At 37.3% G+C, this 25,986-nt stretch overlaps 2 protein-coding genes across 4 annotated transcripts; both read left to right on the top strand.

Moving 5' to 3' along the window:
- The first annotated feature begins 50 nt into the window (after positions 1–50).
- tfcp2 (transcription factor CP2) lies at positions 51–14,630 on the top strand. Of its 3 annotated transcripts, XM_079848665.1 has the most exons (17): positions 51–1,177; positions 1,508–1,721; positions 2,425–2,576; positions 3,145–3,221; positions 3,449–3,554; positions 3,746–3,852; positions 4,353–4,505; positions 4,638–4,748; positions 7,008–7,096; positions 7,370–7,418; positions 9,170–9,211; positions 9,488–9,581; positions 9,837–9,927; positions 10,654–10,760; positions 11,179–11,321; positions 13,518–13,569; positions 13,669–14,630. In XM_079848665.1, exons 2-17 carry the CDS (start codon positions 1,600–1,602, stop codon positions 13,704–13,706), a joined length of 1,533 nt encoding a protein of 510 aa, XP_079704791.1. In that variant the 5' UTR covers positions 51–1,177; positions 1,508–1,599; the 3' UTR covers positions 13,707–14,630. The 3 variants fall into 3 exon arrangements, with proteins under 3 accessions (XP_079704791.1, XP_079704792.1, XP_079704793.1); XM_079848666.1 differs by lacking the exon at positions 9,170–9,211 and having other exon boundaries at positions 883–1,177; XM_079848667.1 differs by lacking the exons at positions 11,179–11,321; positions 13,518–13,569; positions 13,669–14,630 and adding an exon at positions 11,135–11,160 and having other exon boundaries at positions 883–1,177.
- A 1,221-nt stretch (positions 14,631–15,851) lies between these two features.
- Positions 15,852–25,701, top strand: csrnp2 (cysteine-serine-rich nuclear protein 2). The gene is made up of 5 exons (XM_079848664.1): positions 15,852–16,490; positions 21,759–21,928; positions 23,743–24,005; positions 24,115–24,411; positions 24,720–25,701. The coding sequence occupies exons 2-5, from the start codon at positions 21,772–21,774 to the stop codon at positions 25,569–25,571; spliced, it is 1,569 nt and encodes a 522-aa protein (XP_079704790.1). The 5' UTR covers positions 15,852–16,490; positions 21,759–21,771; the 3' UTR covers positions 25,572–25,701.
- The last annotated feature ends 285 nt before the right edge of the window (positions 25,702–25,986 follow it).

The following is a 25,986-nucleotide window of genomic DNA, read 5'->3' as shown; positions in this document are numbered from 1 at the left end:
TTGTATTTGATTTTGATATCTTGGTAAATACCTTTTGATTTCTTGCCATTCATCATTGTATTCCTCACACTCAGACTACAAAGTTAAAAAATTAATTCTCAGAACATATAAAAATTATTTATTGTTGTTATTTTTACAAATACTATTGATAGAAAGCATGATAATTGTAATGATGATAATGCAGCAATCCATGGTAGTATTTATGGTCTGTGGCCTTAAAATAGCATGGATATTTGTTACTATGCAAAAAATAAAATTGCCATTGCCATGGTAACCATATTTTCTAGCAAAATATCATCACTGCATTTAAGTGTATGAAGCTTTCAGAATGATTTGTGTTTACTGATTGATTGATTGATTGATTGATTGATTGATTGATTGATTGATTGATTGATGTAACAACTGCGGTATTGAGCCAAAACATTTAGGTACTTTTTTGTTTATACTTTTAATAGACCTTATTCATAGCAGCGCCATGACAGGTGTGAAAGCGAGGCTGTGAGTTTTCAAAGGCATCTGCTGTATTTATTATTTCACACAGCTCATGTTGTCTGGAGTTTTTTCTCTGCTGAAATTTCTTGGATAGATATTTTGCAGTGTTTGGTCAGTAACCATATAAAAACACTTTAAACAACAATACAACACACTGAAGATGTAAAAGTCCACCAAAAATGTACGCAGGAACCCTTCCTAGCCTAATGTTGTATCACTATAAAGTATCTTTTTATTGTATTACTTACTTACTTTTTTAAATATTACTTTATTAAATGTTTTGTTTTGTGTTTGCGCCATATTTCTTCATTATAAATTTCGCGGCCATATGCCATGTTGCAATGCGCCTCCAGGGCGATTGAGGCCGCTAATGCTCTTGAGCCGGTCGCTGTTCCAGCAGTTAGTGAGGGAGAGTACTGCGGATATTACGGCAATTTCTACAGAGTAGAAGAGATAAACAAACATGTTATATTATACATAAGACATTTATTCAAACAAAACTCAACCTGATAAATTATCTTCGAATTATTCGCAGCGTCGTCAATTTTTGGAGCGACCGGTGAAGGAAATTAATCTGTCTTCTTTCGAGCATAACCAAGTTGTCTTGCCAAAAGAAGGACGATGGGTGGGAAAATGGCGTGAAACGATGAGCTTTACTACATTCTTTATCTGACTGCTGTCAGAGGTAATTTACACGCTTACAATGCCATATATGATAAAGCAAACACTTTATTTTTTAAGTTTTTCCCGCCAACTGACTTGTTTAATGTAATAAACGTGTTCGTCATGTGTAGGGTTTGTTAGTACTTCTGAATTTAGTAATTTTGGGGATTTGTGCTGCAATGTTCTGTCTTAAGCGTTATATTTGATCTAGTAATGATAAATAATACTTAAAAGATTTTTCTTGTAGTTGAAAACAACTTATTTTCCAGTTAAGAATGATTTTTTTTTTTTACCATGTAATAAAACTAAATATATGACCCACGTAATCCATTTCCCCCCTCTGTTTCTTTAGACAGGCGTCTGTGATCATCCCTAAACCCAAAGGGAGACTGTCAGGACTGATTCATTTGTTCCTTAGTTCACTTGAATTGGAGGTCTAAAGTCATGGCTTGGGCTCTAAAACTACCTCTGGCCGATGAGGTGATTGAGTCTGGTCTGGTCCAGGACTTTGATGCCAGTCTGTCAGGGATCGGACAAGAACTTGGAGCTGGTGCATACAGCATGAGGTGAGTTTGTTTAGGGATGCTTCGATTGTTTTTGGTGTGTTCTGAGACCTGTATGGTTTGCTCTTTAAAATACTGTTAATGTTCTGCTGATATGTGTTTTTATCTTATTCAGGAGTGTTGTTTAAATCTATTTTACTTGCCTACTATGTCTATGCCAACAACTTCTGCTGTGCACATGTCACTCCGGGCTGTTTAAAATGTCATGATGAATGCGTCTGACCTTCTATAAAGGTCTATAAATATCTTGTGTTCTCTTACATGACTGATGTGCAGAAAATGCACATTTAGAAAAACCATTTAGAAAACTACAGGTCTATTTGTGGCGAGGTTATTGTGTGTGTATGCTTTGATGAGGTGTTTTATCCCACATTTGGGGTTTCAAGTGTTTTTTTAACATGGAGAAACAAACTGACAAATCGCATGTAAAATAAAAATATAATTTTTTTCTTTGATTTAAATGGTTAAAGAAAAATGGATTGCCCTGTTGAGAGGTAGAAAGATTCACTGTCTAGCCTCATGATCTGGTCTCCAGGTAACGAAATAGCTGTCTGCTATAAACCACATGTTCCAGTTCTGCTCTGCCATCTGTGATGATTTACTCTTAGATGTTTGAATAGCATTAGGAATGTGCTTCTTGGGCTTGTCTGAAATGTCCAAATCCATAAATTTGTCAATTTTTCCCCTTTCTCTTGCTGTTTTCTAGTGATGTGCTAGCTCTCCCCATCTTTAAGCAGGAGGAGTCAAATTTACCTCCAGAAAGCGACAATAAGATCCTTCCCTTCCAGTACGTACTGTGTGCCGCCACCTCTCCTGCTGTCAAGCTACATGATGAGACACTCACCTACCTCAATCAAGGTCTGTTCAGCAACACTGGCTGAAGAATGTCTGAGCTTTCCTTCAATTCCGATATGTTTGAAATAGCTTTAGGTTGTCAATATAAATCGGTTCATACACAGAACTTCTAAAATGCTTAATAGTTTATTAAAACAAACAAATTAAAAGATTAAAGAGCTAGTTCCTCTGGAGACTTGGAAAATACATTACTGTTGAAAAATTTGGGGTCAGTAAGATTTTTTTGGTAACACTTTACAGTAAGGTCAATTAGTTAATGTTAGTTAAAGCATTAAATAACAGTGAGTAATACATTTGTTACAGTATTTATTCATCTTTGATAACACAGTATCCATCCCAATTCACTTTCATCGTATGAAAAAAACTGTTCTGTTTAAGTCAAATTATTTATTTGTTATTTCTTTCATGCATGATATGTAAGAGCTTCTAACCTTAAATTATGATCCAATGTTTCCATAAACTATTCAATTCAATTCTGTATTGTACAGAGGGCAGAATAAAAAGCAGAGTTACAAGAGATGTAAACTGGTTTTACTGGTATTGCTATAAACTTTTTTCCCACCGGCTGCAGGACAGTCTTATGAGATTCGAATGCTGGATAATCGGAAAATGGGAGAGCTTCCTGAGATCAATGGGAAAATGGTAAAGGTGAGGATTTGCAGTCTGTTCTTTCTTATCCCCCATAATTCATGCTTCCCACATACAGGATTATACTCGCATCAAGGCTGGATCTCATTAGCTGTTGAAAATCCTTTAAGTGTTCAGTTTAATCTCACTGTATTATATCAGAAGAGGGCCTGATGAATCATATGTGTTTCATGTGACTATCTGTGGTTGATCTCAACTGTTATTTTTCTTGTGGTTACTCCCTTCAGAGTATTATCCGTGTCGTGTTTCACGACCGCCGGCTTCAGTACACTGAACACCAGCAGTTAGAGGGCTGGCGCTGGAATAGACCGGGAGACAGAATCCTTGATTTAGGTAAATACTGTAACCGATGACGTCACAGAAAGTGAAAGATCAGATTATAAACACTTCCCAGTAAGATAATAATAATAAACAGATTGTGAGTAATTGTCACTCAAATATAAATTTAACTACCAATAAATCAATGTTGTTTATATGTAGGAATTTATTATACATTAATAACATGCTTGCACTGAAATCCACAGATATCCCAATGTCGGTAGGGGTGGTTGATCCCAGGGCAAACCCTACACAGCTCAACACTGTGGAGTTCCTCTGGGACCCCTCGAAAAGGACCTCTGTGTTTATTCAGGTATCATAGACTGCTTTTGCTGACCTCAAGAACAACTCTCCCAGACACTGTCAGTGGAGCCTTAAAAATCCAAAGATGAGGTTTGATCTGTGTCTTTATTGTGCTTTTATTTTTTTCCAATTTTTTTTAGCCTTCCATGCACAATCTATGTACTTTGTCAATGCGAATTTAACTTACACTTCCTTATTATGATGGACTTTAACCATCTTAAAGGGATAGTTCACTTAAAAAATTAAAATTCTGTCATCATTTACTCACCCTCATGACATTCCAAACCTGCATGACTTTCTTTCTTTTCTGTGGAACACAAAAGTAGATATTTTGAGGAACCTTTCATCAATTTGTATCCATACAATGGAAGTTTGTATGGTCCAAAGCAACACTGCATCCCATTGACTTTAATTGTATGCTGTGGACAATTTTCTTTTTGTTGTTGACAATTTTCAAATATGTTTTTTAAATATTATTCACTGTTACTCATTATTTTCCTGCTTGTGTAGGTCCATTGTATCAGCACAGAGTTCACCATGCGTAAGCATGGAGGAGAGAAGGGAGTGCCGTTCCGCGTTCAAATCGACACTTTCAAGGAGAACGAGGCCGGGGAGTACACTGAGCACCAGCACTCCGCCAGCTGCCAAATCAAAGTTTTTAAGGTGGGATGAGGCCTGCGCTGATAAACATTTACAATGTGACACCAGTGCGGCATCATTTTTGTGTAACCTTACTACCGAAACAGGATCTTCTTAAAAAATTCAATGCAAATACTTGGTATTTTTTGTGTTTAGCCTAAAGGTGCTGACAGAAAGCAGAAAACAGACCGAGAAAAAATGGAGAAACGAGCACCGCAAGAAAAGGAAAAATACCAGCCTTCATATGAAACCACAATTCTCACTGAGGTGTGTATCTGCTGCCTTGGAAAGCTTGGGTTGTCATGAATATTTAAATTTAAATAAATTTGTCTCTCTAATATTACAGATTTTAATTTAATATTTTTATAATATTATAATAATTGTTTAATTATAATATATATATATATATATATTAATGAAATTAATTATTGAATTTGTCTCTAATAGCTAGAGATAAATTAATACACTCACCAGCAATTTTATTAGGTACACCTATTCGACTGCTCGTTAATGCAAATATCAGCCAATCAATCACATGAAAATGACTTGTTTATGCCAGAGGTTGGAGGAGAATGGCCAGACTAGTTTGTACTGATTTTGTGAAGAAAAAATACATACTTTTGAGTGTGTATCAGAGGAGTAGGCAAGCTTTGGGACATAATACTTCGTCATAATTGCGTCTTTAACGGACAGCTTGGTTACATGCTTCCTGTCACTGTTTAAACTGCCCTGTCAATCATCTTGTCACACTTAAAATCCTCCACATTCAATTTAATTTAATTTCCTACAGTTTCGGAGAGAAATGTAGTAGCACGTTGATCTGTCAGTCGTGGTTCTTTCATGCGGAGACTGTCCTCATGTGTTTGCAATTTACATAATGATGCATTTAAAAGTTAATGACCAAACGTATCTTTACAAAAGTTCACGATGCTGTTGCAGATGAAATATAATGTGGATAACATTGAATAAATATATTTTCGTCAGGTTAGATACTGATTGTTAATCACTCAAACCCTTTTATCTAAACCTCTCTACTTAACTGTCGGACTCACACATTTGCCATGTTTGTGTTTTTTTTTTAACACTTTTTATTTGTAGTTCAAATCGAAACCTTGCCCAACGCGCAATGTGTTGTGGGCAATATAAGACATTATAGTGTGCATGGATTGGATTCTAAACCGGAAAAATTAGACCAACAGGGTCTCTTTGGAAAACTCATTTCAACATACTACGATTTTGGGACACACAAATTCTAATTTCAAACACTATTTAGGATGGATAGTATGTAAATTGGGATGCAGCAAGTAACTCAGATATTGAGCGTTACAACCGAGGTGGGCAGAAGAGCATCTCTGAGCACACAACACGTCGAACCTTGAAGCAGATGAGCTACAGCAGCAGAAGACACACCGGTGCCACTCCAGTCAGATAAGAAGAGCAAACTGAGGCTACAATTGACACGGGCTCTCCAAAATTGGACAATAGAAGATTGGAAATATATTGCCTGGTCTGATGAGTCTCAATTCCTACAGCGACATTCAGATGGCAGGGTCAGAATTTGGTGTAAACACCAAAAGCATGGATTTATCCTGCCTTGTATCAAGGGTTCAGGCTGATGCTGGTGGTGTAATGGTGTGGGGGATATTTTCTTGACTATTGTTGCCTACAATGTCCATTCCTTTATGACCACAGTGTACCCATCCTTCTGATGGCTACTTTCAGCAGGATAATGCGCTGTAACGAAGTATGTTGTTATGGGAAGGAGGAGGCGGGAACCGGCGAACATTTAACAAACTTTAATAATCATAAAATAAACAAACAACAAAACGGAAGTAATGGCAGCAGCCCCTCACGGACGACTGCCACACACACACACATAAACAAAACATAACATAAAAGTCCAGGCCTGGTCCTCTCTCGTCCTTCACTGTCATCGCTCCTCCTCTTATGCTTCCGTTCATGCCTCCGTTCTCTCACGGCCCTCGGCCCCGCCCTGCTTGCAACACGCGCCATATCACAAAGCTCAAATAATCTCAAACTGGTTTCTTAAACATAACAATAAGTTCACTATACTCAAATGGCCTCCACAATCACCAGATCTCAGTCCAACAGAGCACCTTTGGGATGTGGTGGAACGAGACAAATCTTGACAAATCTGCAGCTACTACATGATTCTATCATGTCAAAATGGGCCAAAATCTCTGAGGAATGTTTCCAGCACCTTGTCAAATCTATCCCACGAAGAATTAAGGCAGTTCTGAAGGGGGGTGGAAATCACCAAAGGCCCCCACAAAACAATATTATTGCAGTTTTTTTTTTACATTTTGTGATATGCTGAGTATTGCAATAACTTATTGAAATTCATTACCTTTTTCCAACTGCAAATGTCTGAAAACATTTGTCCACATGTTATTATCTAACAAGATAAAGTTATTAATCTGTTCATTTTACATCTTTTTACCCATTTCCTTCATCCCTTTCTTGTTCAATATTTTCATGGTATTGCTTTTTTTTGTGTATATCCAGTGCTCTCCATGGCCTGAGGCTACATATGTCAACAACTCGCCATCACCAGGTTTCAATAGCTCCCACAACAGCTTTTCTGTGAATGAAGGGTAGGAAACATTGATTATTTTTTGAGATTTATACATATTTTTTTCCATTTCAGTCAATTTAGACAACAGTTACATAGAAAATGCATTGCTAATAAACCATTTTACTTAAGTAATATGACATATAACTGAGCAAAAAAGGATACTGAATAAGAAAAAAAGAGCAATTTATTATATATTGTTAAAAGGCTAAGGAGACATTTGTCTTCCTTGGAATAACATTCATTGATTTATTTCATGTGTGGCCATCTAATGGCTTATGGTTTTTTCTTGCAGAAATGGTTCACCTAATCACCAACCAGAGCCTGTCGTACAGTTAGCAGATGTGAGTGTGTATCTGTTCTCTTCACCCATCTTCTCTCATATGTGAGATTCACTGCTCTCAATGGCATAATGTAACATTCATTAAACGTTTCTAGTGACATTCTGTCCATATATGTTCATTGAGATATGCTAGACAAACTGCGTAGCACTTTGACTGAGACTTAGTCTTTGATCGATTCATCCCAATGTTCTCTTGTGTGTTTCTTCTCTTACAACATTTCTGCATTCTACATGCTCTCATTTGAATGCTATATTACGATTGAACAAGCATTGATTCATAACTGATCATACTATCTTTACTAGTCAAGTAGTTGAGCTGTATTGGGAATGGAATGGTCAATAGCTTCTCTTCAGTATAATGTGTGTGTGTGTTTGTTTGTTTGTTTGTTTGTGTGTGTGTGTGGCATGCTCCATGCTTCCATGTACATTTAATAATGTCAGGAGAACTGCAATAGTGCATCAAAACCCCTTTGTTTTTATTCATTGTTGCAGATGCTATTATCAGTCCTGTAAAATACTTTTTTTGTTGTAGTTGCTTTTGCATGTTCATTAGCACATTTCATAGGATGTATTGGCCTTTGTAGCTTTTTTGTTTTTTGGTAGAACTATATAATACAGTATTGGGGTGGGCAGCATGACCAATATGTTACATCTAGTTTTTCTGCTGGAAATTCGATCAATTTGTTTATACAAATATACTTTATATATATATATATATATATATATATATATATATATATATACACAAGTAAAATACTTTTTAATCCAGTAGATTAAATACTAATGCAAAGTAAATTTTTGCCATTTTATTTTTTAGCTGTGGGGAATTTTTTTAAGCTTGCCACAGATAAACCATGACATGACATTATTTAACCATTGCACAGTATATATGTCATATTGCCCAGCCCCTATATATATATATATATATATATATATATATATTTGTTAAATAAATAATATATAAACTGCTGTTTGGTTTGGGCTTAGTAAGATTTTTTTTTTTAAGAAATTAATAGGCTACATTTATTCACCAAGGATGCATTACATTGATCAAAAGTGCTGGTAAATAGATGTATAATGTTAGAAATGTTAGTATAATGTTTTAACTTTCTTTTCATCAAAGAATCCTGACAAAAAAGTATTATGGTTTCCACAAAATATTTAAGCAGCACAAGTGTTTTCAACATTGATCATAATAAGAAATGTTTCTTGAGCAGTAAATCAGCATATCAGAATGATTTCTGAAGGATCATGTGACACTGAAGACTGGAGTAATGATGCTGAAAATTCAGCTTTGCATCACAGGAATAAATTATTTTAAAATATATTAAAATAGAAATTATTATTATAACTTCTACTGTATTTTTGATTAAATAAATGCATTCTTGGTGAGCATAAGAGACTTATGAAAAAAAAAAAAAAAATCTTGCCGCCCCCAAATTTTCGAACAGTAGGATATACAGGCACCAAATTGGATGTAAAAGTACTTGTACAGGTTGATCTGGACAATCAATAATTCATTGGTTTGATTTGATTGTTTGTTGTAACTAATAGACTTTTAAAATGACTCCAAACATTACATAATTTTTGCATTCGTTTATAGGCTGATGTTATGTGAGGTTTTAGCCCATTGTTTTTTTTGTTTCGTTCGTAACATATAAGCCCCGTTAGTCACCACATACTTCCTCATAACAAGATAACACTCCAGACAAATCTGAGATTTTAAAACTGAGAGACCGTTCTGCCTTACAGTTGTCGTGCCACCTACTTACAAGAGACAGTGAAAGCAATCAGGTACATGAATTTATTTGCTAATATGAATATGTTGAAATGTTTATTTGCCAAAGGGAAAACTTGGTTGTGTACAAAGGATTTTAAGTTACTAAATCTGTTGATGAACTCGTATAGAAGAACATTTGAAGTGGGTTCAACTAAGGCCAGACAGTTTAAGGGGGTGTGTCTGACTTCAGTGGAGGGATTGTTCAATGGAAAAACAGACAAATTATGATCAGATTACGGTCAGTGTGCTAAGGCCTATTTTGTCCTTTCTCTTTGCCCCCGAACAAACAGAATCTGTTGCCCACGGCAACGCCACAGGAAGCACAGCAGTGGCTCCATAGAAACCGTTTTTCGCCATTCTGCCGCCTCTTCTCAAACTTCTCGGGTAAAGGGACGATCGGGCTTACATAAGTGTGCATCACATTCCATACAGCTCTCACATCAGGCTTTGCTCACTCAGCAACCATACAGTGCCACACCGGTCTTTACATCACTCTCATTCAGATAACACATGCTCTCCAATCTCATTCTCTCATCATAATGTGTTCAGAAAGATATGCCTCTTTATTCCATATTACCTTTAGAATAGTATGACAAAATCCTAGTGTGAATGTGTCAACTGTCCTTTGACATCTCTCAGGTGCCGATCTGCTAAAATTGACCCGAGAGGATGTCATCCAGATCTGTGGACCTGCTGATGGCATTCGACTATTTAACGCACTCAAAGGGCGGTAAGTGTCTGTTATCTGTGTACACCTATATGTACAATACACTCTTTTGGTCAACAAGGCTGCATTTATTTAACCCTCTGGTGCTCTTTAGGTCAGTTTTGACTAAAACATTTTACATTTATGTATTTTTTTTTTAAACAAATTGGTCATTTTTGACCGACACGAACGAACAACACCAGAGGGTTAATCAAAATAGTAATATTGTGAAATATTATTATACTTTTTAAATGACCTTAAATACAATGTAATTTATTCCTATGATGTCAAAGCTGAATTTTCAGCATCCATTACTCCAGTCTTCAGTGTCACATGATCCTTCATAGAGTAGAAATCATTATATTATGTTCATTTGCTGCTCAAGAAACATTTCTTATAATTATCAATGTTGTAATCTTGTAGCTTAATATTTTTGTATAAACTGGAAGCATTTTTTTTTTCAGGATTCTTTGACTATAAAGTTAATATTTTAAAAGAACAGCATTTTTTTTAAATATAACATTTCTGTAACAATGTAAAAGTCTTTACTGTCACTTTTAATCAATTTAATGAATCTTTTCTGAATAAAAACATTAATCTTTCTTTTTTTTTTTTAAAGTACGCCAAGCTTTTGAACAGTAGTCTATTTCAGCATTCAGTTTCCATGTTTTGTTATTTCCTAGGCTGTTGATGTTTACATAATATAAACTGACAATTATATATTAACCGTGTATGTATGTTCTTGTTCAGGGTGGTCCGTCCACGGCTCACCATCTATGTGTGCCAGGAGTCCCAACAGGGTCGTGAACAGCACCAGAAACACGAGAATGGAGACGGGACTAGCAACACTTTTTTCGGTAAGTTTGACATCAACTAGATCAAAAGAAAGATGAAACGAAATGTGATTACGTTATTATTATATCAAGTTATTGCAGGAATTAAATGTTAGGCTGTGGAATTGGGTAATCATTTTTCCCTTACCTGTATGGTCTGGTTATGTCAGCAAAATAGAAAAGCTTTTTAGCTTTGTTTTTTTTCTTTATAATAATGTGCACTTATGCGCAATATGACCTGGGACATAGTAAATGGGGTCAAATAACCAAAGAAAATATATAGGGTCAGTATTGATTTCATGTTGTTAGGTGTTTTTTTTTCAATTTTCTAGATTTGTGATAGCTTGTATCCTATCTTATTTGAATGTTTGCTTTTCTTTCTTTTTTTTTCTATGCAGCGATTTGTTGATTAGGGTCTCATGTTTCTTTACCCCCATCTTAGTGTATCATGCTATCTATCTGGAGGAGTTAACAGCTGTGGAACTGACAGAGAAGTTGGCTCAGCTCTTCAGCATCTCTCCACGCCAGATCAGTCAGATCTTCAAGCAGGGACCCACTGGTATCCACGTGTTAGTCAGTGATGAGGTAATAAGGGCCTCTACAGGCTTTCTTTTTCTTCTCTTATATTTGTTTAGTTTTCCTTGCACCAACTTGCGCTCTAGAAACATTCCCTTCACTTTAGAAGCATGGCATAGATCACTTTTCTGTTGACATTAACCCTATTGCTACTTAATAGAGGGCAAGCTTAAAGCTGTTTTCACGCTTTGTTTCGATTATTTGGTCTGAAGATGCATTGCAAGAGCTGCTCGCCAAAGACCATTTCTGCAGAGCTTGCGAATCTGCTGCTGTGCTTGCAGTACATCAGTCGTCATCAATCCATCATCAATAGCAGTTCATTTCCACAAATAAGAGCAGATTGCTTTCATACCAATTGTGCGCCACACTGGAGTGCTCATGTACCGTGTGCACCCAAGTTTGCAAACACACGAAGGTTTGTGCCAAAAGCTCTAGTATGAAAAGGGCCTTACTGCTGTAATGTGACATATTTCCAAATTATATTCAGAATTGAACAAGAAAAAGGAGCCAGGACTTCATTTAAAATGTAATATTAATTTAAAAAGTGGGGGTTACATACCAGAAATGAGCCTTAAGTTTGGGTGATGAGGTTGAAAAATAAGAAGGCATGGTGGGTTATAAATGAAAACCGATTCAATGTTGTTGTAACATGCACAATAAGACCAGGAATGTGTTTTAAAGTAAATGAGGTCAGTTTTGAAGAGTTTAACCCTTAAACAGGCAAGAGTAGAAAATGATAAGCAACAAATAATTTCATGTCATTTTTTTATATCATCTGGACTTAAGTAAATCATATCCAAAAGAATTTTTGAAAAATGTTATGTATTTTGGATTTTATGAGTTGTGACTCCCAGATCAATAACTATATCTATAACTGTAACTGCCATTGCATGTTTAAAACAATTATATCCTATACTTCAACTCATATAATGTTGACATATTATATATCATATTATATATCATCAAAGCTTACAAACTCAAGATTCAGCCTGTGAAAACCGTTTTGAAATCGGACCTTGCGTTACCATAAAAATGGTAAAAAAAATTGGTAAAGTGGTAAAAATTTTTGGATTTAGGCCAGGCTGACTAATTGATCACAGATAACTTGAAGCAAATCATGTGACCAGCATACTCAAGACAGACAGGCTGTATCAGTTTAACCTGTAAATTTTATAATTTGTAAAAAAATAAATAAAAAAAAACTCAGAATACAAAGATTGTTACAAAAATGAATACAAAGTTAATCCCTTTTTTATACCCAAAAGTGGCAATGTGACTCAGGTGTAACATATATTTCAAAACGTGCTAAATAACAACATGAACAACATTTTTATACATTTTCTTTTTCAGCACCTTAAGACAATGTTCATAATTAATGTTAGCAGTGTTAGTATTATTTTTTCAAAAGAAAAGTAAGTTTAATATATATTTACTTATCTCAAAATCTGAATGTCCTGCACCACTGGCAGCCATGTTGGATTTAGGTCAGGCTGACTAATTAATCACAAAAATTTTTAAACAAATCATGTGACCAGCATACTCAAGACAGACCAGGCTGTGATAAATGATAAAAGGATTTGATAAAAAATCATTCTTACGCCCCAAAAAAGACGACAAAAACTAAGTTACACCCAGATCACATTGGCAGTTTTAGGGTTAAAAGTGGCACAAAATGAAAATTCACTATTTTGTAAAGGCATGTTATAGATGTCGTTATGAACATTCATCCATGCGTGTTTCTTTTTTTGAGCTCATAATGTTTAATCAAAATGTCAATCTTGGAGGTGAAAATGACAGTCAGTCTCTCTCTCTTTCTCTTTCTCTTTCTCTCTCTCTCTCTCTCTCTCTCTCTCTCTCTCTCTCTCTCTCTCTCTCTCTCTCTCTCTCTCTCTCTCTCTCTCTCTCTCTCTCTCTCTCTCTCTCTCTCTCTCTCTCTCTCTCTCTCTCTCTCTCTCTCTCTCTCTCTCTCTCTCTCTCTCTCTCAAATGACTGCAAGCTCACATTCATTCTCGAGTGCCACGCCCACAACTCAAAATCCAACAACCGCTACATAGAATCAACATTCTTTCTTTTCCGATAATCTGTTACACTCAGATGTACGTCACAATATGGAAGAAAAGATCTGTCGCTACTTCTGTTTAATCGCAACTTTAATTATGCAAGATCTCTTATTCTGACTTAATCTTCATGTTCTCATTCAAACAGATGATTCAGAACTTTCAAGATGAGATGTGTTTTGTCCTGGACACAATGAAAGGTACGAGCAAGCCAGTTTCTTTTTAAGCACTGAGAAGTTTTAACCAACAAATCTTTGTTTCCTGTTTTATAACTTTCATTCTTTCAATTGAATTTTCAGCTGAAACAAACGATGGCTATCACATCATTTTGAAGTGAAAACAAAGGATAAAGGGGGTGTGAACAGTCCCCTTATGTTTTTCTTAAGATTCAGCCCACAGCCCATTCCCTGCACACTTCCTGGACCTTACTGAAGATCGCTTTGCTTGGAATAGTAATGGAGACGATCATGGGAAAAGGGAAAAAAGGCACCTGACCCATTTTGAAACCCTCACTGTTGTTGTCTATGGAGTGTGTGCTGCCTTTTTCAACCTCTTCCCATTTACAAAAAAATGACATTTAGCAAAGAACATATCATAGAATTTCTATTTTATTACCTTTCTTTGCATCAGTTTGTTTTGTTGCTTTTTTAAAGGCAGAAAAAAATAGATTTTGTCTAATGTAATTATGTACTAAGGCCGTACCGGCTCAAACAGAGAATTGGCTGGCGTTAAATTCAGTGTTATTTGGTGTTGACTGCCTGGATGTCATTCTATGTGTTTTAGCTGCATATGCTGGAACCCCATGTGAAGTGCAGTCCACGTCTCAATGAATACACGCTTTATAAACAACTGTGGAAAGTTATGTCACAGACGGAGACAGAGATTCCAAGGACGCTTATGAAATTGCATCCATTCCTGATGAACGTTGTCGTCAGTACTGTCACCTGTGGAAAAATGGTTTAGCGTATGATCTTGACACGATCACAGATGTTCACGTGATCGCAGAATGAAATTCGATCGATAATGCCACCCTACCTTTAATTGACTGAAGCAGTGCTGCACAAATCGCTGATGTTCCTCAAGTTAATTGTTAATTATTATTTTTTTAAGGCTTGTTCAGGTGACTCTTTATGACTGTTGGGCATGATATTAGGTTCTGTAGCTTTGATCCCTGATGATTCTTCAGTTGATGCTGCATATGCACGTTATTTACAGACAGGACATGAACGGCAGCAAGTGGGCATTATATATGTGCGTCTTATTTTATTTTTTTAACATTGTGCTTAACACCCCTCTCCACTTTTGTTTTATCATCCTTGTTACATATACTAGAATACTTTTTACAAATTTCTGACTTGCCAGAGGATTATTTTACAGTATAAAAAAAGAGAGATCATGTTTTACTTTCTTTTTGTTTCCTTTTGGATATGACCACTGATTTACTAATCTTTCAGGTGGGGTAAAGGGGAGAAATATTGCACTGCATGAGAAAAGGTAGCCATGGTTAGTGCTAGATGCAAGCCAGACCAAGATGGTAAAGATGCGAGGTATTGTCTGTGACCCTTTACCATGTCATTGCAATGATTAAAATGACCTTGAAACAAGCGGTTTTGTTTTGTATCCTCCATTAACTTTTTCAACCACAATGCTTAACAGAATAGAGACTCTATGGCTAAAACCACTGCTTGCAATTTATGGGCATTTATAAGATGAGAATGGCTTCAAAAGACATTGGTTACCTTGGCGAATTTCACAAAAATATATCTTGTAACATTTAACTACAAAATCAATAGAAACAAATGATATTTTCTTTTCTGTATTTCATAAAGAAAATTAAATAATAAAAAAAATTGACAGTAAAAAATACAATAACTCCTATAAAATACAGTATTATGTAAATCTGCATAAATGCAGAACAACACATTAATGTGGTGTACAGATAATTAGGATTTAAAAGGTTTTTGTTTGTTTTTTCTCTCTTTTTTGCTTAATTGTCAACATATACCTCAAAATATTAAAACCAGTGATTTTTTTTCGTTTGAGGCTGAAATATGAACCCTGCGTGTTCTAAACACACTGAGATTCACCCACCGATATTTTTATATTTTTCATACATTTTTCAGTATCAGTCTCTTGCTAATAGTGCTTGACTAGTTGAGAACGACCTCACTTAGTTTCCATGGAAACCGAGCTGTCAAAAAAAAGAAAACGAAGCTAGAACTACAAATAGGCCCAGCTGGACTAGCGTAACTGTCACAGACGAGACGTCTGTTTGAGACAAAATATCCCTTTATTGTTTTACACGCCTTGTGTCCAAATAAAACCGCCCAGAGAAACAATATCCGTTTTCTTGTCGAGGAAGACAACGGACCTTCCAAAGCTAACAATAGGCTCTTTAGAACTACGTTTCCCGGCAGCCTCTACGCCGGCACGTCGTTGACGTCACAATAAGTATATATGGGTCCCGTGCGGCATTCCTTACTCTATTGTTACATTGTAACAAACCGGGGCAGAAGAGAGGCCCATAGGGTCCTCGGGCCGACAGATACTACACATCATTTTTTGTTTTTTCTTTCCTTCGAGGTGGAAATATAACGTTGCGATTTGTCTAAACATAGCGCAGAACACAACCACCTATCCGGAGGGGAAAAAACCCGAAGCTCGGCTCTATTTGGTCTTTTTGAATGCAGGCATTTTAAAGGATCACCTAGAGATTTTATCTGCATGTATTGGATGCATCTACGCCGGAATTTTTAATTCTTAGTGAATGAGGTTCTTGTCTGTCTTCGTCTGCCCCGTTTTTAATCTTTACAGAGCTTGATCGCAACGTTAAATGCTCGCATAGGCTTCTTGATACACAGACCCCCATTTATAGACCATGTCAAGACTAATATCCATTGTTTACGATGCTTAATTTTTCGTGAATAAACTGATATATTTCCTCATTGGTCTGGCCATTTCGATGGGCTGAAGTCGCTTTTGTCTGTCATTTTGTAACCTTGTGGAAGTCTAAAGCTGAAATAGGCTCCAAATCCCCCCCAAAAAGAGAACCATCCAAATAAAGGAAGCACGGAACGAGCGACAGCTTCGCCGGTTTAAAGGCTCTCTATTTCTGCCCAAGGTAAGTCTATGAGAGAGGTTTTGTGTTTCACTTTTGCCTGTCTTTCCCCTTGCAGCCAAGCCTACGAAGAAAAACGAGGAAAATGGGTTGATCATTGGACCGGTTGCAACACAGCATGCCATTTTCTGCTCTGTCATAAGACCCTCTGTCTGTCTTTTCCAGTAAAAAATAAAAAATCATGGGACAGATAATTATGTGATGTGTCATCCCAATCATATTGGGTCACACTATGGCAAGTTGTTTTAATATTTAGGCCTATTCCTATAAACTAACCAGTGTCTATGTTTTACTAGCACTTAATAGATATTAGTAATTACTAGTACTGTTTCATACTCTTTATCTGCCACTAGCATTAATCCAGGTCTGGAAACTATTTTTGCCATTGCGTTCCATAGAAAAATGTGGTTCAGATGTTAACTATTTACCCCAGACTAGTGATCTAATAGATTTGTTGCTGGTACCTATTCATTTGGTACTTATTTCTAAATTACTAGTCTCTGTACCAGATTTACTAGTAGGCTATTATCTGTTTGACATGTTACTAGTACCTATCCCAATTGTTACTAGTGACATTTCTTATCTGACACTAGTTACAAATGCTACATGTCTAATAGGTTCTACATGGAATGGATGCTAACTATGTGGTTATGTGCGAGTACAATTAAAACTATATACTATACTACCACAGCCTGATGCAATCACATTTTCCAATACAGTGTTCATATTGCTGGACGTTTACATGTTTTGTAAGTGCACATTATTGCTAAAATAATTAACTGTAGTAACATGGACAATGTAGTGTAAAGTGTGATGTCATATAATAAATCTTCCACTTTCTGTACTGGTTGACCTCTTTAAAAAACCCAGCTGATGAGTGTGCATAGAAGTGGTGCATGGATGCATTCACAGAATGGGAATAATGTTTGCATTTTAAGAAACTGCAACGTCACCTGCAGAGTTTGTAAGACGTGACGTTTATGTGTCATATGTCTAGGATGGGCTATTTTAGTGCAGACCAGTCAACCAGATTGGTGTGTAGTCGGTCCTGTAAGGTGATTATTCATGCTTTCTGTCCACCTCAAATAGGCCACAGGATGTGTGTTAGGAGCTCTGCAAACATATTTCAGCTTTGCAGTTGCATCCCTTCTTTTAAACGACCTGTGCTGCATTCACAGAAACTAGTTAGTTTGCCTAAACCTGCCTTGCCTTCAGTTATTGGCATCATACTCCAATGCTATTGGAGAGGACTTTTCTGCTATTTTTCCAGAGATGGAGGAGCTTCCCTAGATGTATGGCATAGAAATTATTACCGCATATCTCCCTGCGGACATCTCTGTGATATGCAAACTATGCATGCCTGTGCATGATGTCCGTTTGTCACTTATTCAATGTGCAATGGGCTACATACAGTTGCTGGATGAGGCCCATGTCTAGTGCTCCCATTTTTCTCCATGGTACAGTGGAGTGCTTTTAAAAGCCTCTTTCCGCTTGCAAATGATCATAACTCACAAATTGAGAACGAATTACTCCTTTACATCTAAAACTATGCACCGATATGAATATTTTGAATGATACCGATAACCTATAATTCTTTATATTTGAAAGCCAATAACCGATATATTGGCCGATAAATCTTTATATCATTTATGAGCCTGATTACAAAAACACCATTAAAAGCCTTGTCCCAAGCACATTATTATGTTCTCATTATCTTATGTAGCCTATATGACAGACTTGTGCTGTTCATGTTGCACTTAACTGTATTTCCCTTTTTTAAAGTGATTTCAATCATATTTCATGCAATAAAAAAAAAAAATCATGGCGAACACTCTGAAGGAAACACACAGCTGAAGGAAATCCATTATTCATCGCTTCGATATATCGGTCAAATTTTATTATCGGGCCGATAACGATAACATAAAAAATGAACATATATCGGCCAATACCAATATGGTGGCCGATATATCGTGCATCCCTATCTAAAACTGTGTTTTACAGTGATGTTACTTTGGTTTAGTGCCCATTTGTTCCAGTTTGTTGCATATCTGACTAGTTTTAATACCTGATGTAGAATCAATAGTAAGTCTCAGGTTGCAAGATCAATGTTTTTCAAATGAAGATTATTGGATTATTATAGCCATCATTGTACCATCCTGCTCAGCCATTTCTTTACCACTTATTCATTTAGGGTTTAAATGCATATAATCTACCTAAACATCTCAAGCAATTTGTGAATCAGGCAAATGGTGAATGACTCTTCTATGCAGGTTTGGTGCCATTGCAAAGCTTTCCTTTGTCACTGCCTGCCTGCATATGGTTATAATGCTTTACCCAATGTATATGTTAAAACATATGCTTTTAAGTCACTGTGTGCACACTATGGTGTCTAATAGAAGTGATGTGTGACTAAGTTTGGCTTTGAGTCTGAAGAGAAATATTGGCATGCTTCATTGAATCCACAATAATTGGCAGACGTACTGCATTATTTGCTAGCAGCTTACTTGTAGATCACCACAGATTTTCTGTGCATTTTACTGCATCACCACGGTAGCATTAATTATAAAAGGAACACATGAAAGGGAGGAAACTAGAAATGCTAAACGAGCAAAAAATGGGCTCGTTTAGCATTTCTTGTTTCTATGGATACGGTTCATTCATGAGCAGCGCACTGTGTGTCAAACACTGATGCATAAAGCAGCATATATTCAATCCTGTTGTTTGTTGCAGCTGTTTTTGATGTTTCAAGGTCTTAACGCATTTTTTTACCAGCGATAAGCTGGCAGATGTTGGCATGTACTTGATCTTGTATGTGAATTCAAGGCTACCCGGCCTGATTATTAAATTACAGTATAAAAATGAATAAGACATTCATATGCCCAAGCTGAGTCAGGCTAATGTTATTTCCTTCATAATCAGAATGAATAAAACTAATCCAGTTTTTATGGATTTCACAAATCTGTGTGGGATTAAATCCATTAGGCTGTGAGTTTAATTGTCAGTCATAATTCTTAAGTCATCTTTTTTTCTCCCTTCACATGGAAAAAGCCGACCTTCCTTCAAAGCCACCGCCAAACTGTTCTCATTTAACCCAGTAAAAAGCCACTGACTGTTTAAAAATAGTGTTTAATCATGAAGAAAATCAGGCATGGAGCCGCTCAAAGCAGTTGTATTACACAGCTCCCTCGGGCTAAGGAGGTGGTCTGATCAAACGTCCCGACTCAGCCTTGTGTGACCTCACTGGTTTGACTGAACTGGTTTTGTTATCGTCTTGCAAAGGCTTGTTGTTTGTAAGGTTCTATCGGTTTTAATGGAAGTGAAAAGACCCAAAAACTTGGATGCAGTTTTTCCATGGCTATTGCTTTGAACCAGTTACCATGGTGATGTTTGCTGGCTTCATGATTTTTAAGCAGGACTTTCATACTGGATGGAGAAAGAGAATGCCAAGGATTAGGTAGCAAAAGAGGTGATGTTGCGTAAGCTACTAGATTGTTGTATGTGGCCTTTTTTGGTTGCATTGTATTTTACTTGAAAACAGTGAACAATAAGTCATCATGGGTATCATAATATCAAATCACAGTACATTTCCAACATCTAAATATACACACTTTCCTCAATGGTGTCTGTACATAACCTATTTTTCCCAATACTTGTTACATTTTTCTAAATTAAGCCTTAAAATAAATGTCTCTCTCCATACGATATATTTAATTTACAATTCCTAGCCCCTGGTCCCTTGATGGAGGGTCTACCTGCAACCATTTTCATTTCCTGCTGTTTGCTAAAAGTATCTTTAAAGGGTTCGTCCACCCAAAAAGGTCTATAATTACCCTCATGTCATTCCAAACCCGGAAGACTTTCATTCATCTTCGGAACACAAATTAAGATCTTTGTAGGGAGTTTGGATGGAAGTGTGAACGCGCTTTGGAGATTAGTATTTTGCGCAAACAAAGCACTCATAAAATTGAGGTTAAACCACTGGAGTCACATAGATTACTTTAATGATGTCTTTACTGCCTTTCTGCAGCTTGAAAGTGGTCGTTGCGTTTCTGTCAATGGGGGGACAGGAAGCTTTCACATTTCATTAAAAAGATCTTCATTTGTGTTCCGAAGAGGAACGAAAGTCATACAGGTTTGGATTGGAACGACGTAAGGGTGAGTAATTAATGACATAATTTACATTTTGGGGTGAACTAACACTTTAAAGTATTTATCCTTGTCTAAAACAGTTTCTGTTATTTTCCCTAGATATAATGTAATGAATGAATGGTCAAACTCTTCTCCTATTATCTTTTCAATTTCAGCCGCTACTTCTTGGCAAATTGTGCCAAATGTATTTTGGGCAGTCCCAAAAACGATGAAAATGATTAGCCATTGAGTTTACACTTTGTTTGGGAGTTATTAAGAATCGTACTAAATTCTTCCATCCTCCAAGATCTTGAGTTTGTAGGATTTGCCTGTATCACACATAAATCTGTCCAGTTTTCCTCTGTTATTTGAGAGTCCCCATTTTTGTTTAATGTATTTTGATGAATGGTTCTTGTATACATCCATAGACGTCTTGTATACTTCCGTCACTATACTTTTAACTCTTTTGTTAAAATAATCTCTAACTTGCTGGTATCTATAGAAATCCTGCTTTTCTAGTCCAAATGTGTCTAAAATTACCTGCTAATATGTTGTTTTCCATTGGAGATGACCTAACAGTAAGTGTTATATTTGGTCGCTATGACCTCCAGAATGAGGTATTTATATTCAGCATTGCATCTGTTGATTAATCTGTTACTGGCCAAGTTTCACATAGTTTTTGTGACCTTTTAATCTTTTTATTTTATTTAATAAACTTTTTGAAGAATTTCAAGTTTTGAAGTTTTGCTTTAAAAATGTAATAGTTATTAAAAGTTATTATGGAATTATGAAAAAAAAACTCAAAACTGTTTATATACAGTATATATTATTTATAATATTTATATTTTTTTATATTACAATATTAGCTTTTAAGATATTCACCAAATTGATTCACAGAAAATTGTTCCTTGGCAGGACTGTGTAGATTTTCAAACAGAAATTAGATGAAATGACAAAAGTACAATATAATCCATCCAGTATTTTAGAATTTATATGAGAAAAAGTGCATTCAAAGGTCAGAAATGCTGCTCTTGCTTTTATACATATCCTACTATTTTGACATGGTTGTTCATGTTTGCATTTAGCTAGCAATAGTCTGTCAGTCTGTCTGACAAAGCTTGTACCTTTCTGCAATGCCTCCAGACGCAGTGTTTCCATGGAGACAGTGTCATCTCGCAGCCTGAAGCGCAGATTTGAGGAGGTGGACAGCGGCTCGCCGTGTTCCACACCCAAAGATTCAGATGATGACATCTCCAGCAGTGACAGCGCTGATAGCTGCGACAGTCTCAATGCTCCCTCCAGCTCTCTAACACGTAAGAACACACAAGTTAGTCTTATGACTTCATTATTATTGCAAAATCCTGGCTATAAGTTATGAGAGCACTCAAACAATTTCCATGTGTTTTGTTTTGTTCTTCGCCCCTGAGCTACTTTCAGACACCATTTGCACTATTGCACTGCAGTGTTCGCAAATCAGAACCATTTCAATGAAAAAGCTTTTGCATTTACTTTGTTTAACACATAGGTACTCTTTTCAGAAATATACTTTTAAAAGGGTCAAGAACTGCTTTTTAAAAAAATATATATTTTAAATGATTTTTACATTTAAAAACAAAAAAATCCAAATTTAGTAGTAATGCTATTTTCTATCCTGTTTTTGGCCCTCTCTTTGAAACACTCAGTTAAGAAAGGTGTGCCACATTCGAGACTTGGAAGTAAACGCCCACTGCTATGATTGGGTAACTGTTTTGCATATTAAAATAATTCTCAATGTCCTCGCCATTACATGTGGGGAAATGTTTTCCAATGTTGTAAAATATCATGTTACATAGTTACCAACAATGTGAAACATTTATGCATATTACATGTGCTTTATAAGTTGTGGCAAATAAAGTTCAAGTACATGGAGGTGCAACAGTTATAACTGAAATGATAGCTTACAGTGTTTCGTGTAATTGGAATTATGAATGTACCATCGTTTCTCACGTCGTTTATAGTCTATTCATCGTCCATCCGTTTTGATAAAGGGAAAAACGTATAAAATATCATATGCAATGTCATGATTTAATAATATGAAACGTGTTGTAATGTCTTACTGATGAGAAAACCGAAGATGCTGCACACTGAAGCTTTTATTCAGGATTACAGCGAATGGCTTGGATCAAAATAATAACAAAAGCAGCGTTCTCTACGTGCTTTCTTCCTTATCCGATAATCCAACACATGAGCCCCATAAATGCCGAAGCAAAGGAAAGGACAGCAAATCACAACTATTCACAGTTTGACTGCAGCGCCACAGTATAAATACTCAGTGCATATCATATCATGGTAAAAACATTGTTACAAACACTTGTGTGTTGCGACATTGCCGTCCTATCCAATCCAATATAGTTGGCACTGCATTATCTTTTATTTTTTGTCTCTCTGAAAAGTCTGCGCCTGAACAGTCTTGTTTAAAAACAAATTTGAAGTAAAATGTAGCAAACAAATGAACTTTGTCTTACTGACACAATTTGGAACTTAGTTACTGTAAAAATAAAGTTCTAAAGAACTAATAAAGAACTGAGCAATGCAAAACGTCTTGTTATCCTTAGAGGCATCTCTATCGTTTTGTTGCTGTTTGCGTCTCTCATATTAACTAGGCCTACTACGTGATATGCGCTAATCAGTTGGTGGCAATAATGTATAAGTAGGTGTTGATCTTCTGCAGAGGTGGTCTTTTGTTGCACTATGATGTAATAATGCGACAAAATCTGTCATTTTGGCAGCTTGGTTTCAATAAAAACTGTTTTTGGACTAACAAGGAAGTTTTGAGTTCTGAAACTTACAGGATATTTTTATAGTACAATGACCTCTTAAATGTCAAAAGATCAAGGAAAATTGTATTTCTTAATGCATGACCCTTTTAAGGCCACCTTTGGACTCTCCTCTATATTCCGTTTCAGGAATATGTCCTACTTGGGTAAACATTGTTCCTTAAGCAGCAAGCCTTGAGATGAAAACTTGTTGAACACCATTTTGGCATTAAACACAATATTGTCATTTAAGGAGGCGTAGGTTGAGTACCAAAGCTATATATAGACCGTAACATTATTGTTTACACTTTCTCTTTATTTTGTTTCTGTAGCCCCCTCCATTCTCAGAAGACACAAAGTGTCTTTAGGTCGTAAGCAGGTACGCTTTGATGCGGTGACGGTCTACTACTTCTCCAGAAGGCAGGGCTTCACCAGTGTGCCCAGTCAGGGTGGCAGCTCCCTGGGCATGGCGCGCCATCACTGCGCTATACGACATTACACCCTTGGCGAGTTTGCACGAGAACAAGAGAGCAGCCACAAGCATGTGCTGCGTCAACACTTACGCCAAGAAAAGCTCAATGCTCGCAAGTTAAAGGTTAGTTGTGTGTGGTTGTAGCTCCTGTTGCTCATACACGATTCTGCTTTTGCAGTTAGGCTGCTATTTTGTTTTGATTTTAAGAACTCTTTTACCTGACTTTTCCCAGCTGACACGGAATGGAACTGTAGATTGTCCTGAAGCGGAGTTGCTTACCCTGGACGACATATCCGATGAGGATCTGGACGTTGAGAGCGTGGAGGTGGACGATTGCTTCTTCCTGCAGCCTCTTCCTACCAAGCGGCGCCGGGCACTATTGAGGGCCTCAGGTATTGCCCGTATAGATGCCAGAGAAAAGGCTGATCTGCGTGCCATACGTTTGTCCCGGGAGGAGTGTGGTTGTGACTGCCGCTTCTACTGTGACCCTCGGCACTGCGGCTGCAGCCAGGCTGGAATTAAGTGCCAGGTAGGGCACTTGGTAGTCTCGAAAGTACTTTTTACTACTTAGTAGTGTCCACTTAGCCCACGGGTGTCCCTTCCTGCTCATGGAGGGCCACCCTACTGCAGAATTTAGCTCCAGTACACCTGCCTGAAAGTTTCTAGTGAGCTTTAAGACCTTGAGTAACTGGTTCAGGTGTGTTTAATTGGGGCTGGAGCTAAACTCTGCTGGAAGGTGCCACTCTAGAGGCAGGATTGGAAACCCGTGATTTGGACTATTAGCCTATTCAAGTAAAAGGCTAACATTTGCTCTTTCTCCTTTACCTTGTTCCAAAGGTGGATCGGATGTCCTTCCCATGTGGCTGCACCCGTGATGGTTGTGGTAACACCGCCGGCCGCATTGAGTTCAACCCTCTTCGTGTGCGTACTCATTATCTCCACACTGTCATGAAACTTGACCTGGAAAAGAGAATCCTGTTAGGTGTTAGGTCTGGAGAGGACTGTGGGGAAGAGACAGAGTTAGTCTCCTCGCCCTCTCTGTCTCTTTCTCCCTTGGACTCGGATGTGGAAAGCCAAAGTGTTCAGGAGCTGCAAGAGGAGCAGTGCGACAGCCTGGAGCGTGAGAACGAAACGGCCGTGCTTCACCTACAAAGTGCAGAGGAACGAGAAAGGAGACTGGAACAAGAGGAGCAGCAGGTTGAGGAAGAGCAGAACGCCGACCCAACCCTTTGCCTCCTGCAGGGTGCCCTGTCCAGCCAGGCTGGGATGGAGGGCATGGAAGGTGTTGAGGGAGTCCTTCTAGAGGGGCCTTTTCCTGAAGGTGCCACCCTGCTGTGTATTACAGAAAACCATCCAGATGAACAGACCCAGCAGAGGCTACTCAAAGACCCTTCTTCTGTCCTCTACTATCAGGTAGGCCACGTAGAGACGGCAGCCTTTGAGACGCTCCCAGCAAAAGTAGAGGAGGCGGTGAGTGGAGGTGATGATCCAGATACGAAGAGCGTTCGGCAAAAACAAGAAACCTGCGGGCAGGATTCGGCCAAGAGCTTGTCTGTCGAAGTACCTCCACCTTTCGAGGATGGTGGCGAAGAACATCTTTGTCCAGAACAGGCCTCAAATGACGGGGAATGCCTTGAGACGTGCCTGGCACTGGATGAAAAGGCAGTACAACTTCCTCCAGAAGTGTAGAGCCCATCACCTCTGCAGATGTTTTGCACAAGTTAGTAATTAAATTCAAAGAGAGCCTACTCCACACAGTGCGATATCTTACAATTCTGCATAATGTTATTCAATGTTAATGAAACAAGTTACCTTCATGGGTTTGTATCCATTTTAGCTGGAGATAAGCATGTACTGTGTTTGAAGTAGGTTGTCTGTGGTAAAAATGAGTAATTAAAAAGAAAAAAATAGAATAATTTATTTAAGAAAAAATGAAAAAAAGAAACTCAAGAAGAGCAGAGATCCTGATCTGACAAGTGTTGTTTTTTCCAATATGGTATCGGTTCAAAACTTGATACTGGTGGGGAAATGTGGCCTTTATGTCGAGGAGCAAGCATTTTCAGGATTATCCAGCGGCTTCTTATGGCCTTCTAGTTTGTATAGT

Source organism: Squalius cephalus (assembly GCF_949319135.1).
Source record: "Squalius cephalus genome assembly, chromosome: 18".
In the NCBI taxonomy this organism is placed as follows: domain Eukaryota; kingdom Metazoa; phylum Chordata; class Actinopteri; order Cypriniformes; family Leuciscidae; genus Squalius; species Squalius cephalus.
This window is presented reverse-complemented; position numbering and strand designations above follow the sequence as displayed.